Here is an 18,606-nt window from a genome sequence, read left to right as displayed (position 1 = left end):
GTTTTTAATAAACTTCTTTAAAGTATAATAAGGTCACGGATGGGATGCCAGCCCTGTACAGCGCGCAACGTAACCCACACGTAGTAGGTACATCTTGATCGCTTTCTCTGTACACTCCAGTCGGACGTGGTTGGCATGTATAATTTGCATCGCATCAAAGGACTAAAGTTACATTGTTTTAACCGCCTTAATTAAGCGTACCGGAGTCTAGTGGCCCAATTACCGTTAAATTTGAACGACATACCGACAGAGCTTTACGCGGTGTCCTACAATTATATACTTCTGCCGGAGATATAATTACCAGGGTTTTTATGGGCGTGAAGTTTTTACGGCGGCGCCGCTCTTGAGGGAGCCGTTGCTTTTAGATTAATACGTTCTGCGAGGCGTTTTGATCAGTCTTATGTTATCCGATTTCATGTGACTTGAATAGGTGATTTTACGTTTACTTGGAACGTATGTTTTATGGTTAAAGCTTATACGGGGATAATCTTAAAGATTAATAGTGAAGTGTAGGTGAAGACTCAACAAGACAGCCTTTCATTTGCGGAGCTCGTAAGTCGATTAGGCGCGAATAGCGAAGGCCGTGAGCGCACGTAACAAAAGGCGGCAGAGACCTAATGATGCGGCCGATATTTCGTCACCGTCGGTCGGGCGGCGTGTCGTCACTGTGACGGCGTGGCCGGCGTCCCGACCCGTCCGCCCGACCTCCCGACCGCCCTACGAGTGGGTGTTCCGGGAGACGTACTGAATCATTTATTATCTATCACGCCGCCGCGCCACGCAAACCCTGACAATTTCCAAGCACATAACAATATTTTACGAGTTATTATTATTCAGTAAGAAACGCCTGTAGAGGCTAAACCGCTGTTTGAGTTGTATAAACGTAAGATCAGAAATGCTAATCAGGCCAAAGTATTTTAAAGTATTGCGAGTGTATCCATTCCCGCGATGAATTAATACTAATAAAGATTAACATAATAATGGAGCGAATTATAAATCTACTAGCTTTTGCCCGCGGCTCCGCTTGCGTGGTATTCGGTTATCGCGCACTGTTCCCTCGGGAACTGTGCATTTTTCCGGGGCAAAAAAATAAAAAGTAGCCTATGTCACTCTCGGGCCCATAACCTATCTCTATGCCAAAAATCACGTCGATCCGTCGCTCCGTTACGGCGTGAAAGACGGACAAACACACAAACATACAAACACACTTTCGCATTTATAATATTAGTAAGTATGGATGCTAATTCCGTCGGCTTTGAGGGATAGACAATCTTTATCTTACCACAAAATTAGTAAACTCTTATCCATCTGGCCTACCGATTGTGATTGCTTAGACTGTGTTGGTTGATGACAATAACTTCAATATTACATATCGCACGCAATTACTATTTCTGAAATAAACGTTACACACCAACGACATTGACACAGATTAAAACCTTCCTTTAACGTTACGTTACGTCGAACTATGATAAAAGACAGCGTACCGAACGATATTAGCAAGTTTCTCAATCAAATATCATGGCAGTGTTTCGAAAGCGCGCACTACTGCAAACCACCAAAACAAGCCTATTGTGCATGTATGAACGTGGACAGGTATACAAATTGACCCAAATAAGCTATTATGCAAATATATCCGAGGGCTCAGCCGAAAAAATATCGGATATCTCTTCTGGCTTCACCTGAAAAATTGAAGATTCCGCAAAGTGGAACCGAGCGGTGCGGCCGCGTATCAAATAACTTATACTTTTGTTATGGTAATATCTTCCTAAAATTATTTTGCTAAAGAACTCCGAAGAAACATGACGTGATGCTTCTTTATTTCCATCGGAAATCAACTCGTTCGTGACGTGTTAATTTATTAGGAAGAAGATTTTACTTGAAATCTTCTTTCCGTAAACACGGAGTGTATACGGATGTATTAATTCCGATTACCGGCGTTTGAAGTCAAACAAGTTGTACATACCGAGAGAGCTTATCATGTGCAGAACTATCGTAGACGATGCCGCAAGGAAATCGGCACGGAATTAAATCGAATTTCCGCTTGAATGGGCTGTGTATCTTTGAACCCTTTGAGGGCGGTATGTCCATTCTGATCAAACGCCACGACCACCAAGTACAGACCTTTGTTGTTATATTACTGAGCAAATGAGTCCAGAAGTAGCTATCGTGCTCTACAGAGAAAGTCTTGTGTTTAATTAGGTGTTTAGCTGTTTTCAACATTCGTTTCGTGCGAGTCAATGAAAATCTTAGATTGGTGAAGATAATACTAATAAATCTCTTGAAACGATTGAGTTCAATTGACTTAGTCCCGAACTAGGCAGAGCTTGTAATAATATGGATACTAGGCAACGTATAAACATACAACGTATATATATACGAGCTTTTGCCCGCGGCTTCACCCGCGTGGAATTCGGTTATCGCGCGCTGTTACCTCGGGAACGAAAAAGTAGCCTATGTCACTCTCTGGCCCATAAACTATTTCTATGCCAAAAATCACTTCAATCCGTCTTTCGATGTGAAAGACGGACAATCATACACACAAACATACACACACTTTCACATTTATAATATTAAGTATGGATTAAACATCCAGGACTCGAGAATAAACATTCGTATTATTCATACAAATATCTGCCCAGACCGGGGATCGAACCCGGGACCTCAAGCTTCATACTCAGGTTCTCTAACCTGCACTTGGCTATCCATCCGGTCGTCAAAACCCCCTATTAAACAAGGGGTTAGCCCAAAACGTCGGCTTGTGAAGTTGAGGATTTAGGATCATAGAGATCAACATAAACATCATGGAATAGGTCTCTCTGGAGAAACTGCAAAGAACCATAAACAAAGAGGGACCAAGTCCCTAATATTCCCGGGCCTACAGCTCGCGTCTACATATTTTAACAAGCAACGCTAACTCGGTAACAACTTGCTAGACTTTCACTATATTAAGCTTTTGATCTTATCACACGCCAGAAACTGTCTAGGACTTCAAAGGCGTACATTTTAAGTCTCTTAACACTTTTACTTAAAAATCGACTTTTATTTAAAAACCACAGAAAAGAATATCTCATTATTTGAGGAATATGTATTCTAGAAGCGCATTAATATTTGTAATAGCTTTTGTGGTGGTTTCTAAAACTGTCCTCAGAATGTCAGAATCAAGTCATACTTCATCATGTAATCACCTCGTAATCACAAACGCCATTTCTATCTCTGTCACTCAACACGGTACAAGACGTCTATAAAAAGAAAAGGCGAGTGCGGTTGTTATTGCATTAGATAATATGGCCTACGTATTCAATGCACTGGACTATATATCTTCTCATAGGTGATAGATAGGTTTACTCATTGTACCATCAGCCAAATAAGTGGTCTAACAATTTTTATACAAGTTCCTATCAAATGAATATGTCGCTAAAGTCGAACTTTCAAGTTGACAGACACGTCTATTCGCATTATTGTTTTATGACATTCAAACGATTATCAACTTTAGGGTGGTACACCACATATTTGGCTGATGGTACCTGACATAAATCAGACACATGTTCCAGTCCTAGAAAACAGTTTTGTACTCACATGGTGCCGGGCTTGGTGGTTCCGCGCAGATACCAATCGACTTGCTTGGGTCATCGATCAACGCCTGCGCTATCTGATAATCGCCGAGCTTCGTCTGGATCTGTTGACTTTGGCGATCCTTGTTCCCCGTTACCTGATAGACAAGGACAATACATTAAATTTAAATCTTCATCATGGCTATTAGGTCTGTTACAGGTGATTTGTAGTGCTGAATTGAACCTCTTTTGTTGGATGTATAGTCTCTTGGAAGAGCAGCATCTCCATCATAAATCATAAACAGTAAGTTTTATAGAACGCGATTGATGTTTTTCTCGCGATTATTAAAAATGTACATAAAAAGAGTAAATGTAAAGGTGCGGCTGTACTCTATTGAAGCACATTGTTTTTTTTATTGAAAGTGTCGCAGGTAGTTTTTAAATCAATTCAAGTTTGAGTAGGAGCGAGTAACTATGGTATTATCAACGACAAAAACTTTGACTACAATGAGTTCCAATTACAGAGTATAAAGGCCCTTGATAGAAACCAATGTCATGGACTAAACTAATCATAATAAAGCTTAAAAGACATATGAAATATTTAAATTGAAACAACTAGATGCAATCTTCTTCTAGTACCCACACGATCATAATGATGATGCACATAAAAAAGAAACCATTACAAATAGGTACAACGGCCAGCCAGTCCCTACTCTTTTACCATAAGCCTCCTATAGTTCATATCATAACATTTCGAAACTAGCTGCCTGTCAGCAAGACTAAGAGCCTATATTCCATCTGCCCCGCAGCCTAACCATCTAGCAGCTTGTCAAAATACAATTTGTTCGTCGTCACAGCGAAGTGCATTGCGTCCGGGCAGCGTTCGGCCGCCGCGTCCTAAATATTGTCGCTCAATGTCATACGTGTGAGCTCACACTGGTGGCTGGTGGCTTTGAAGCTTGTATTTTTGTTGAAACTTTACTACCACTATTTACATCTCCTTCGTAGTGAATGATGTCAAAAGACAGAGATCAAACTAGTAGCGACTGTTTGTCAACTGTTTTTCATCACGAGTGCTTAATATTTTGATGTGATTTATTTTCTCGTAAATTAATGAAGTGAAACTACTACTTTTTACCTTTCAATTAGCTAGTTTCAATACCCGTCAACCGGGTCGTGTCCGAATCGTTTCGGTTATAGAGACTAATATATTATTATTTCACACTTGTTTTATCTTAAGCTCATATAACTTATACTGATACTGATGTTTCAAAGGTCTTACAATGAATTATACGGCTGCAGTGTGAGCGCACTCCCATCTGGTCTCGACACCGTGATTCATCTAGAGATGATCGCTTGCCGTCGCGGCGAGATATGCAAATAACATTTCTATGTTTGGTCACGCTTTATTGGGTGCGGAAACGAGCACGACAACCCGTCAGCCAAGTTAGTCAATAAAAACTGATATCAAACGGAGCCTTTATAATAAAACGGCAATTATAGGGAACAAACGTACGGTTGTCGCTAGGGGCGAGTGTGCACCTGCGCCCGCCGCGAAGGGTCACAGAAAAGTATTCCCACACAATCCCAAGTACAACAATGCCGTCTCAGAAACGTGAGACCAAAAAGAACTGTGAATGTTTCAGGACAGACTAATTTAGTGCCACTCAAATCAGACAACAAAAGAAAGATGTCGGAAAAAGCTTACAAACGTCAAGAGTGTTTGAAGAAGAGCAATACAGAGGCGAGTAAACAAACCGAATTGTCAGAGTGCCAACCTTGACACCTTTTAAAATCTCAGATCTTTCGGCGTGTTACAGTCATCAATGTCCGCGCTCTCGATATAAATGATATAAATCTCTCTATTAACGTGATCAAGTGTGTTTCAGCACATATAGCACGTATTTTCTGCGTTCATAAATTCTGTACGTGCGCGGGAGAAGTGGCCTCTTCATCCAGACATTTTCCAGAAAACAACTTTATCGTTTCAGCGCTCTGTCTCGTTCGCACAATTTGAATTGTTTGTGTGTTTGCGAAGGATAGCGTTAGTGGAGGCGCACCAGACGTCTGAATGACTGTGGATCGGTGGGCCGGTATCGGAGAGTCAACGCCCTGCGCGATTCTGGGGCAAACCCGTGGCGCCGACCGAAAGGACGTACTTCAGAGGGCACCTGTAATTGTCTAAATCGCACTAGTGTAGGCAATCTACAAGTATCAAAACATATAATACGATACAGACCGGGGATACTCTAAAAGCGATAACAAATAAACTAAGTGCCGAGCTACAAATATAACAGTCTTGTCATAACTAAGGTCAGGTTCAATGCCTGAACTGAATAAGATTTGCGCGCGAAAAATATCAAGAAACACTTTTTTAAAACTGACGGTCATTATAGTCATTAACCACGGAGGAGGTCATCGATGACACAAGGTCAATGCACCCAGGCATTTGCAAACTTATTTCATCAACGCGATAAGACTTGTTCTCCGTAACGATTTGTCACCGAGAGACGTTTGTTCGAATATTGCAGAGTGCGGAGCGTCGACCCGGCCGGAGACATAGGCGGGACACGAGAGCTACCTATAAGTGAGTCCTTTCGACTTTCCAGGTGCTATCGGGATTCAACGTGATCTTTGAATAGTTAGTCTAGTTATTCAGTGTGAACGTACTGATACAGTGCAAATATTCTTTATCGAGCTCCACAAATCATTACAATAAGTTAACATACAAAGACAAAATGCAAGACAGACAATAGGCAGCTTAATTGCTTAAAAGCGATATCTTCCAGACAGCTATTTAGATATAGGAACCAATACAAATACGTAATAGTAATTAGTAGGTTAGGTGGTCATAGATTTTGGACCTTGCTAAATATGGTTTATACGTTTTACTATGACGCTCTGCTTAACTTCTACTTAAATGCCTCTATGGAGAATATCAAATGATAATAAAATTCATTAAATATTAACAAACACTAAATTATGAAAATTGAAACATTTATTTCAACTGCCATTGCTGATTAAATCAAATAACGATTATTGAGTGGTTTCATTTGTTATAATAAGCCACACCTTGAGTTTCTCTTAATATCGCATTTATTTTTTATGAATACATAATGGACGTATTCTCTAACAGCAGCAGCAATTTATATGGTTAAGTTAAATTCGATATATCCTGCGCAGTTTAATCGTCAATTTAATGATATCGGTCTGAAAGACCTGTCCTTGTACAACTTCTACGTGGCCTCAGGACAACTTCGTCGAAGGATAGAAACCCAGTGTTTATCTATTTGAGGATTCAGCGAACCACTCTTCGTTAACTAGCTTGTAGCTTGTCTTTATCGGCGTGGTTAGTGATAAGTCTTTACTTTTAAGACTTTGCTGTGAAATTTTTAACACGTGTTCGAAGATAAAAGTGATATAACAGTTCCAACCGACGTTCTCAGTCAGACAAGTATTAATATCACAAGATATTGAACTTGTCAATTTGTCGACCTACATTTTTGAGGATAAATGACAAGCATCAACAACCAGGCCTCAATTTCTCTGTAAAAGTGAAATTACTGGTAGCCGGATACAAGGACTTCTACGCGATTGTAGGTAGATCGAGACGTCCTGTATTGTAATTATATGCTATGAAAAAGTACTTTTTTACTTTTAGTTGTCCTTTCTTTTCTATTTTGTTGATCGACCTTTATTATTTTTACAAGTTTTTATTTAGTTCCACTCGTCCTAATGTATTGACTTGAACTTTGTACCTAAGAAATTTGGATGATGAATGCAGGTAAAGTTAGCAAAAATGATGTATTCATTAATGTTTTTTTTACAAATTACAACTCTTCTACGAACACCACAATTTCACCTGCGCTGTTGTTTCAATATTATGACGAATCTATTAAGAACCCAGGAAACACGGCAAAAAAATTCAATTAGCAACATCAAATGAACAATCAAGCACCTCTATACTTAAAGTCCATAGAAATCTCGTAATCAATCTCCCAACGTTTCATTGTGAACGTATATAACATCCATCTGATTAGCGTAATATTTCTATTAAAGGTGGTTTATTCGTGGTATGAGCGAGGTACGAGCGGACTAGGGGGGGCGGTGGGGGATAGTAATGAGGCCGTCTAGACGCCGCCTGTGCCGCGGCAATACTATGTATTTGTATTGTACTCCTATTGTATCATCCGCAGTGGCTTTTTAGCTTACATTCTGCAGAGTGATGAATGAACTTGATGCCTAGTTTTAATAGAACGATGAAGTCTTGAAGGCTGCGGCGTAGTTAGCTGGTTCCTTGACCCAGTTTTAAACATTAGCCTGAGCTGTTAGATTAAGTATCTCTTTTAGAGAACTTGTAGGTAAACCAATCAGACCCAATACCCAATACCTAATGGTAACGTATCGGTTTATTCAAAAGTTTACTCGTACCATCAGACTAAAAGGAAGACGCTTTACTATAACTGTATTATACTTAATAACTTACATGCTCAAGAATATGTATGTCCTCATCCTAACCTAATTCATACGAAAGGATGGAACTCCATCTACGCACGTCGTCGAATGATCGTATACAAAGTATCAACACACGTCATCGCTATGCTCTATAGTGATTTCAAAACGATACCGGCAGTGACTTTCGCAATAGCTTCCAGGCTTTCCGTTTTATCATAATAATCATGTATACGTTACAGTAATAAATAGCGTGCTATCCATAGTATTCCACAGATATTAGAATATGTATGTTATGCTCTGGGGAACTGTCTTATCTTTACGATATCTGTTTTATCGTACTAAACACTATCAATTTGTTGATTAAATTTTCGCGCAATATTTTTAAGCGACACGCACGCACCTTTTATTTAAATAACACTCCCGTTGTGAATAAATCTTAAATACGTATGAAAGATGTGAGCACCTTTGAAGGGCTATTACTCCCAAAGTAATCTTTATTTCTATGCGTAGGGGATGAAATATTACATATGATATAAAAAAGAATAGTTCAGAAGCCCGTGCTATACGTGAATTTATACTATAAGACCTTGTAAAGTTTTAGATATTACATGAGGGATGTTGTGTGTTCTGAATAATGACTAGGTCATATTTGCTACATCGCGTGGGTATATTTTACTAAACTAAACTTACCCAACTGGTATATATGTCAACGTATTAAGTATCTAATCACTTTTGTACTTTAATGGATTAATTATAAATTACAAGGCAAATTCAACTAATTAACCTTTCTTCAAAACAGAAGTCTCTGCTCTGTAACGCATAGAATTCTCGCACACTTTTACTTTTAGTTACAATATTACGCTCAAGAGGAACATTTCTATTATTGAGAGCATTTGTTTTGTTTAGCACATTTCAAGTCTCTCATACTTATCTTTATCTTCCATTCCATTCGTTGTTGTTACAAAATAGCTAACTAATTGAAAGTATGAAACCAGGTCATTGGTTATTCCATATACTCATAACCCATTTGCTACACGTAGTGACGTAGTGTTTACATTTAATAACAACCATTGAGTACTGCGAGTTATTTATTATTTATTGAGAATTGTACAACCATGACTCATAAAACATGTAGCATTAGACAACAAGACCACTTCGAGCCAGATACTTGATCAAAACAAAATATATTTCTAAGTCTATCTGTCTATCTAACTTCTCTTGTCAGGCCTGTGGACGAACATGTCGCTCTCGCATCGGTCTAGTCAGCCACCAAAGACGTTGTGCACAGGCAACACGCCAAAATTCGTCTGGAACAGACGCGTAGGCCTGATGATCTGCCCCAAATTATAGTAATACGAGTATCAAATATAAATTATGTCCATCAATTGTGTCCTATTTTTAAAACAATGCGCAAAAAAATGTCTTAAAATTTGTCAACAATCCTAAACGTGCAGCCTTAACTTCTACCCGTACCTATCTAAGAATAAGTTAGAATGCTTTGTATTACATATATATGCATGAGTATATAGACGAATTTAAACTGTTAGTTTCATAATTGGAATTTTAATATAAAAAAAAAAAAACATATTGCTTGAGGACATTAGGGCTCACGTCCAAGCGCACTCGGAGTGCGCTGTGATTCACAAAGTGGGTCGAGCCCGACCGCTGATAAGCCGATTGCTTTACAACTGTTATTATAACGTTTTCGTTCGTTTACCAGTGTATTTGAACTCGGTTTTCTGTTGCAACATGTAAGAATTTAGACCTTAGGTTAGACCAGATTTTGCAGTGAATGCAGGATTTATTTGCGACGTTGTTTAGAGTGTTATGTTAAGTTCTTTCACACGAACGTAACGATAGAAAATAAGGAGTTCTTCAGGCTACAGTGTAAAGGTCTCCCATCGATGACTTGGTCATTTAGATTGCTACCGATTTTTCCAATGTACCTACGTTGTTACTGAACTACAAAATTAGAAATGCGGTCACGGTCCTTGATCAGGCAGGACCTTTTAGTGGGTTACCTTGAAATCAAAGGCGTATATATTATTAAAAATAAACGGCTTTGTGAAATGACTTGGTACTATATCTGGTTTTTATTGAAAATATTAAAATAAAATCACATAAAAACCAACCTAAGCTAAAAGGGCAACGTTCAACAGCCCTGACAGCTCGTTACCCATATTTCTAGTATGCACGAAACAAGTATATCATTTGGCAACAAATTCGTCGGAAGCAGCGAAACGTAAGCGTAATTACGTTAGCCAACGCGTAAACAAGCTGTGGCCTCGAACTCTCTTGACATTGCCGATAGGGGCCAGCCTAGCTTGGCCTCTGTCGAACTGACGAATAGATAATGAGCGTCGATGCGCCCGCGTTATCAGCGGCCATTTTATAATGGACGGCTCGTCAAGCATCTGTTGTGGCGCTCCGTTCTAGACTTTTGTTTTTCATTGTGTTCGAAGTTTTCTTACAGTTACGTCGTGCACAGATTCTAAGGCGTAGCGCTATTTGTTCTGTTACATAATTAATCACACATAGATAGCCATACAATAAGTTTCAACTTTCAATTCTGACTCACGAATTCTGTATACTTATTTCGTATTCGGATTCATCATGATCACATTTCTACTTCCTCAAACTAAAGATTGCGTTTTATTATTAGTCCATAACGAATAAAGGAGGTTTGGTCTAACTTTTTGTCATATCAATAAAATTATTACAATACCTATTCTAATGTCGGCCGGTATGCTAAAAGACTCATTAATATGAGTACCCTAGTTTGCAACACATTGAATTTCACATATAACTTTCCGATTTCACCACAACAATTACCAACAAATAATCATGGCCTGCACGAAACACGTCAAATTGAGAGTGTATATTGTAGCAGTATCGCTGAATATCACCCACGTGCCACAATTGTGAGCATACTTCACTTTTACTGCACCACAGCACGCGACGCGACGTACCTGGTAAATCCGATGGTTTTACTTCCATTGCTTGCCGTTAATTATCAAGTTGTGAGACTTGATATATTGCATAAGAGTGAATCACGCTATCGAAGACACTGTATCTTGATTCTAGTTAAAACTTGGGTAACACAACACATGCTCAATCATTATTCAAGATGAAACTGCAACTTTTAATAAAATAAAAAGTATAAAATCATTACATAAATACTTTACAGAATACGGCCATAAATACCTTACAAACAAACATGCATACATCCCACTAATATTATAAATGCGAAACTTTGTAAGTCTATTAGTTTGTTTGTTACTTCATCACGTCTAAATCAATGAACCGATTTAGATGAAATTCGGTATACAGATAGTTTGCGTCCCGGGGAAGGATATAAGATACTTTTTATCCCGGGAAATTGCACAGTTTCCGCGGGATAGTGAAAACCGAATTCTACGCGGACGAAGTCGCGGGCCACGACTAGTATAATAAATATATATAAAAAATAACAAATCCGGTAGTTTTAGATGATTTTTCTAATAATACAGATTTATGGTGACCAGACATGATAGAGAGTGCAAAAAAAGGAAAATCACCCAACAAAACTATTAAATCAATAATAAAACGGAGGTGCTATTGGAATTTTCCAAGGTGTAATTTCAGGAAACGACTCCAGGTTATTGCTACGCTCACAAGCAGCGCAAAAACGCTTGATTGATATTCCTAAAGTTAAGTTTAATATCGTCTTAGAAGCGCAACGATAAGGAAAAATCAGTATGAGGAAATCGAAAATATCTACTAAGTAATTTTGCGATGCGGGCGAATTTATAAGGAATTAATGGTACTGGCCGAATGTCAGGAAGACATTAGTATCTAAGCTGAATGCGTATTATGATATTAATGATTATAGCATATATGTTTGGAAATAATTCAGTTCCGCGTTGGCGATCCCTGACTTGAAATTGCGTATGTCTTTTGGAGATTCATAATTTTTACATACTTACTTATAGCCTAACTTGAATATTTCTACTATGGTTATCTTTTTGATTTTGCCAAAAACTAAATAAATCTTGATAATATTTAAGAATTTCTAGTATAGTTTGAATTTTAGTAATTTACAAATTGAAAATTAAAGTCTTTTTTGGAATTCAACGCCAGGGTATCAGGTAAAGAAGAAGAAAAGCATATAATTTCAATGATTCTTTCAGGCGCAGCTATCCGTTTACCTAAGCAAATAATAATTTTCCGGGTACGTACTTTCAATGGGCACAATGGTACGTGGAAGGTAATAACAATTAATTGTCACAATATTGAACAAAGCAAACGGTTCAACAGCCTTGTCCCGTATGGTAAACAGTGACAGTGAACACTTGTGAGCTGTCGCGTCACCTTTTATAACTAGCTATCTTCCGCCCTTTTTTACCCTATTAGGAAAGGTATGGAAGGGCTATGATTTCAGTATAATATACCTACACGGGAAATTAAACCAGAACATTTCAGGAAGTGGTTGGGTTAGTTTGACTTAACATTCTTCTTTTGTTTTTCAGGATTGTCAATTGCACCTGATAAACATTTACATATTGGCCGATGTTTACATTGTACGGCGTTCAAATGACGTTCCAGATTAAATTAAGGAGACTTTTTCAAGTATGTTTCTATTTACGTAAGTTTTTTCAATCCCTTTCTAATTTTGTAATTCACATATTTACTGTAAATATACAAGAGAAATCGCTTAAGCGTTCTTTTGTTTGTTAACAGCCACGTGTTCAGTACTGTTATTAACTAAATGTGTTTATGTATGTACTGCACTTCCATGTGTTGTGACGCAACACCTCGTGCAGCGTACACGTGCGAAGTTCATCTGAACTTTATTTATCAAAGCACTCAGGTTGTCGTATTTTGTTTTCGTGGGGGGAGTCACTCATGAATTTCCTGTACATTTACTCAAACAAGAAACAAGGTTCGATAACTGAAGGGGCTACTACGAAACTCGAAAATCGAAGTTCGTATCGCACCGTCCCTTTCACTCGCGTATTAAATGACATAAGCGTTAGCGGGATGGCAACATACGAAGTTCGAGTTTTGCACTTCGTATTTATATTTAGGGCCTGTTTAGGTGACAATATCCCAGTGAACGATGATTTCTAACGCTGGAGTCACCTAGAGTTCAGTGAACGTTATGTGCTTTGAAAGTCATGAAACAAACTTATCTAGCCTTTATATGTGCCGTTACCGGAGTAGTCTAGGGTTTCCTGCCTGAAGTCTAGATTTAGTAGAATAATATAGTTAAATTAGAATTATAACTTTGCAGTGGCATTTTTGTAGCCTAAGGCTTATCCAGGCTCAAGTCTTGACCTCCGCAGGCTATACTTAGATGACATCGCTAGAATTGCGGGCTACCGGTGGACGCAGGTGGCATGTTGTCATTCATTGTGGCTTTTTAAGGGGGAGGCCTTTGTTCAACTATTGTAGCCGAACTTTACGAATTTAAGTTAGGGTCATGCACCAGTCATGGACAAGAACCAATAGCGGATTTTTTCCGCTAATCCAAATTTTAAGAAGCCTATTTTTTTAGGGTTCCGTACCCAAAGGGTAAATACGGAAACCCTATTACTAAGACTTAGCTGTCCGTCCGTCCGTCCGTTTGTCCGTCTGTATCCAGGCTGTATCTCATAAACCGTGATAGGTAGACAGTTGAAATATTCACAGATTATGTATAACTGTGGCCGCTATAACAACAGACTAAAAACTGAATAAAATAAACATTTAAGGGGGCTCCCATACAACAAACTGATTTTTTTGCCGTTTTGTTGCCCGATATTAATAACGGCAACATGTAGACGTTTGAAATATTCATAGAATATTTAATTGTATATTCACTTTAAAAATAAATAATTATATGTAATTGTATGTGTGTGTATAATTACATTACTTACGTTAGAGAACCTGAATACGAAGCTTGAGGTCCTGGGTTCGATTCCCGGCCGGGGCAGATATTTGCATGAATAATACGAATGTCTATTCTCGGGTCTTGGATGTTTAATATGTATTTATCTATATAAGTACTATGTTTATCCGTTGCCTAGTATCCATAGTACAAGCTTTGCTTAGTTTGGGACTAGGTCAATATTTATTTTATTTTTATTTATTTATTTTATTTACTTGTCCATGAATGGTGGCGGCCGTTTCATCAGCTTAAAGCTTGAAACGCACTGACAGCGGTAGCGCAGCGGGGCGGTGCGGCGCGGAGGCGGTACCGGTTGTAATATTCGAGCTAACATGAACTTTCATGTTTTTTTTTTATTCGACTGGATGGCAAACGAGCAAGTGGGTCTCCTGATGGTAAGAGATCACCATCGCCCATAAACCATCGCAACACCAAGGTCATTGCAGATGACAGTTTTAGCGACTGGATGCGAGCAAGTGGGTCCCTGATGGTAGAGATCACTAAACATCTGCAACACCAGGGTATTGCAGATGCGTTGCCAACCTAGAGGCCTAAGATGGGATACCTCAAGTGCCAGTAATTTCACCGGCTGTCTTACTCTCCACGCCGAAATACAAAAGTGCAAGCACTGCTGCTTCACGGCAGGATTAGCGAACAAGATGGTGGTAGAAATCCGGGCGGACCTTGCACAAGGTCCTACCACCTGCAAATGCGTTGCGTGTGCGTTTCAAGCCTTAGCTATACAGCAAGTAGAATGCTACTCACTCTGGATGGTGCCTGGAACAGCGACGCGGTGGCGTCCGGCTCGGCGGCGTGGGACTGCGACATTTGGTGCGCGCGCGCCTGCCGCTCGCGCTCCCGGTCGCGCTCGCGGTCGCGGCCCGCCCACGCGGCCGGCGCGGGGCCGGCGCCACCGCCGCCGCGGTCCCGGTCGCGGTCCCACTTGTCGTACCTGGAACAAACGATTACAACAGTCAGAAGAGAATCGAAGAGTGTCCATAGTTCCGGCAACATACAACCGAAGAGGTCAGAAGTCGCATTTTGTAGAGAGAAAGTTTAGTCTAGGTATGTCTACGGATGCAACCTGTTGTTGTTAGAGTGTACAACATTTGCTATACTAGTCATCATTGAGTCACGTAAATAATTTAGAAAATCGGGTGGGAATCGAGTAGTTAATTCATTGGAGAGTAAAATAATACCCCAAAGACTTCATGTAAATGTCCCCAACCCAACTGAAGTTAAATGTCGCTTAGTTTTTTTTTAACATTGGTCGGACATAAAATCCTGTGTCAAAACAATGGTTACCTAAATGTAATATGAAAAGATTTTGGAAATGATGACGGTCTTTCCGAAAGTTCCGATACCTATATCATGCAGCATGAGAGACGCGTATTAAGGTGGTTTTCCACCGGCGAGGCGAGACGAGACGAGGTGAGACTAGAATTGAAATTTGTATGGCAGCGCCCGCGGCGGGCACGCGAGAATGCATACGTAAATTTCAATTCTCGTCTCGCCTCGCCGGTGGAAAATCACCATTACACCCCTTTCCGGCCTATTTATAGAAAGTTTTGATTTGAATTATGGAATAGCTTCAATTATATCCATGCTCAGTTATGTGATTGGCTGGTGTGTACTAATCAAGTCGAAAGCGTACACAGCAACATGATTAAGGAATGTGGTAACTACTAATAAAAAAAAAAAACTAATCAGACATCTCCAAACTAGTCATTCGTCCGAAACGACAAAGTAAACAAAAATGTTCTTGGATCAATGAAGCTAACTTTCTGTATTTAATTAAATACTTACCTAAAAAAAGAGCTAAGCTTTCTTAAAGTTAGAACTTACGAGTATGGGAAGCGAGCCATAGTAGTAAGTGTTCACTCCTGGGAATTATAGGTATCTAAGTGTAACACCGATTGCAAACGAATAAAGTAAACCTTAATTAAATAAAATATTTTTTAGATTATAAACACAGCTCTACTATCTAATCGAGTCCAAAGGCTCGCTCACTATGTTTGCCAATGGCAGACGTATTGGCGATACTTATCGCCCCTTGCATATCTTATGATAAACTTGAATTTTCTTCGAATACATAGATGTAGACGCAATGCTTTAGTAAGTACGGGATTGTACTGAAATTGGAAAAGCTCAGTATGTTTAAACTTCCAATGTCTTCTTTTATATATAAAATCAAGTATTAAGACATCACGAGAACTTAACTTGAAATTATATGAACATAAAATACGTAATGAAAACGAGAGAATCAGCGTAACATTTCTCAGTTAGGCTCGAAATGAAGACTTAGACAAAAGTAACATAGATACAGTAAACGAGCAACGGAGAGCTACTAAATGATTATATATTGTTTTATAGCCCCCCCGCTGAAATCCATAACACGCGCTGTTTATTAAACACGATATATAATAAGTTATCTATTGCATTACGGTTGGTTAAACAATAAAACAACAGTTGGCCGGTACTGCGCGAGGCCCGTAAAACATGCTTGTGGTGGTTAGTCTTCCAACGACGCACTCGTTCTATCGATTATAGCCTTCGACGACCATAAACCGCAATGGACATTTAACTGTAAAGTTGCAAGCTAGTTGCGACGCGGTTTGTTATTACAAGCCGTTTAAAACGTCATAATAAAGGAAAGTCTTTTATGAAAGGCGGGTACTTAAATGGGTGTTACTAAGAATTAACTGAGCGGTTCTTTTCTTAAGTTCTTTATTGCTATACCGCAGTTAGGCAGCTGCTGCTATGAATTCGCTCTGGAAAATTCAATTAGGTATGCATTTAACGCTTCATATAAATATAGGTAGTATAGCTTGAAATTATTCAGATAGAGATACCTTATCTTGGATATTAATTTGTCATCCACAATCGTTATATATAGGCGAGTATGGTGTTCTTAAATAGGTTGATACTATCTTTTATCGGCACGTGTACCTATCGACAAACGTCACAAACAATATCGTCATAACCTAACCAAAAAAAAGTTGAAAAACCCCCAGTTTGTCACTTCAAAGTTCAATATCTCAAAAACGGCTGAACCGATTTTGATGAAACATGTCTAAGAACCATCACTAGAAAACCAGATATTAAATTTGAAAATAAAAACATTCATTATCAACTTTAGGAGGGTCGACCACATATTCGTTCAGACTAACTCGAATACTGGATGAATGAAACATTCTAGAGTTATTTTGTGATAACTTATACACAACTATATCGGTAAGTGAAACTTCTGCAGCCGTTGCGTGTGTGAAATGCACTACACGAAATCGTTGCACGAGTAACATAGAGTATTCTAGTTGCCAATTATGTATGGGTGCTCATTATACCTAACTGTCGACTTGTTTGCGCCTTCTGTGCGGCCTTGACGGATGTATTACGGCGCGAGAGTCGATATGCCATCGGAATGATACATTATGGACAACCGTTTTATTTTTGTTTTGATTACACGTTACATTGTTCTGTGGCCAGGCGGTTCCGAGATTAACTGACGCAAATTACTATTCATTTGCGTGCATAGAATTTGTAAATACATGATATAGCTAGATGAATGATCACGACACATATATTTGAAACAATATAAAGGAAATTTCATATGCCCCGTTCATGTTATGCACGTAACACTTAAAGGTCTCTACTCACTACATCGTATCATGACATGACCGTTATAAGAACGTGTCAGGAACGAAATGTCAAGCGCATACATGACGCGCGACGGGGACGGTTGGTTAGGAAACGTGCTAGTGGGCATGGTCTCATACTTTTCAATACAAATATATATTTTTGCCTGGTACGTTCCTATTACGTTTTTGGTATGATACGGTGTATACCTTAAGTATACGATTTGAATAGACATGCGTTTTTAAAAATAATACGAAAATCATTAGACAACTTGGAAAGCCGGTTGTCCTAATTATTTATCAAATTAGTGAAACTATAAACATTCTCAATTGTTTAAAATTAATTTGAAATATTTCAACAGGGCTTCAAAGGCTATAGTTAGTCAGAATGAATGTCCCTATGTACTTATATTTGAGAATTGTTAATTTTAGTTGATAAATATTCTCACAAATTCATCGTCAATGTATATCGCGTCAAAGACGCTTAACAAATCAAATCAAAAAATAGTCGATAAATCTTTATTATCATGTTCAAGTGATTCATCAGCTGAACGGAAATATTTCGGATTAATTTTAAAACACGTTATATATTTAATCTAGATATGGAAAGTGAGAGATAACACAATCTAGGTAAAAATAAGTAATCTTAAGGCCAATACGTACGCTACGTACGCTATTTACTATGACAAATAAGATAAAAGAGAACCGTAAGTTTTTTTTTTTTTTTATTCGACTGGATGGCAAACGAGCAAGTGGGTCTCCTGATGGTAAGAGATCACCACCGCCCATAGACAACAGCAACACCAGGGTATTGCAGATGCGTTGCCAACCTAGAGGCCTTAGTTTTCGCTTGACAATATTTACAAGGCAATGTGAGCTTTGTTAGCGCCGCGAATAGGTATATCTATTGATTATTATAGAAATAAGAAACGTTTATTGTTTTAACATAAGGATACGGTAGAACGACATAACAGTTAAGTTTATAAGTACACTAGTTTTTTTGTCTTTGTCACCGCATAGCTATTACTATGCTTCCCTCCCTTTCGCCCTCGACCCC

At 38.8% G+C, this 18,606-nt stretch overlaps 1 protein-coding gene across 4 annotated transcripts in view; it reads right to left on the bottom strand.

Moving 5' to 3' along the window:
- The window catches only part of lilli (AF4/FMR2 family member lilliputian), a 213,632-nt gene that overhangs the window by 78,767 nt on the left and 116,259 nt on the right, over nucleotides 1–18,606 (bottom strand). For all 4 annotated transcript variants that reach the window (XM_074098528.1, XM_074098526.1, XM_074098527.1 and 1 more), the window contains 2 exons: nucleotides 14,680–14,866; nucleotides 3,577–3,709 (listed from right to left, as the gene is read on the bottom strand). In XM_074098528.1, coding sequence (XP_073954629.1) covers nucleotides 3,577–3,709; nucleotides 14,680–14,866 — 320 coding nt within the window. The remainder of the gene's footprint in view (nucleotides 1–3,576; nucleotides 3,710–14,679; nucleotides 14,867–18,606) is intronic.

The sequence above is a fragment of the Choristoneura fumiferana genome, chromosome 15 (genome assembly GCF_025370935.1).
Source record: "Choristoneura fumiferana chromosome 15, NRCan_CFum_1, whole genome shotgun sequence".
NCBI classification, from domain to species: Eukaryota; Metazoa; Arthropoda; class Insecta; order Lepidoptera; family Tortricidae; genus Choristoneura; species Choristoneura fumiferana.
Note: the sequence above shows the minus strand (reverse complement) of the source record. Positions and strands in the feature narration are given on the sequence as shown.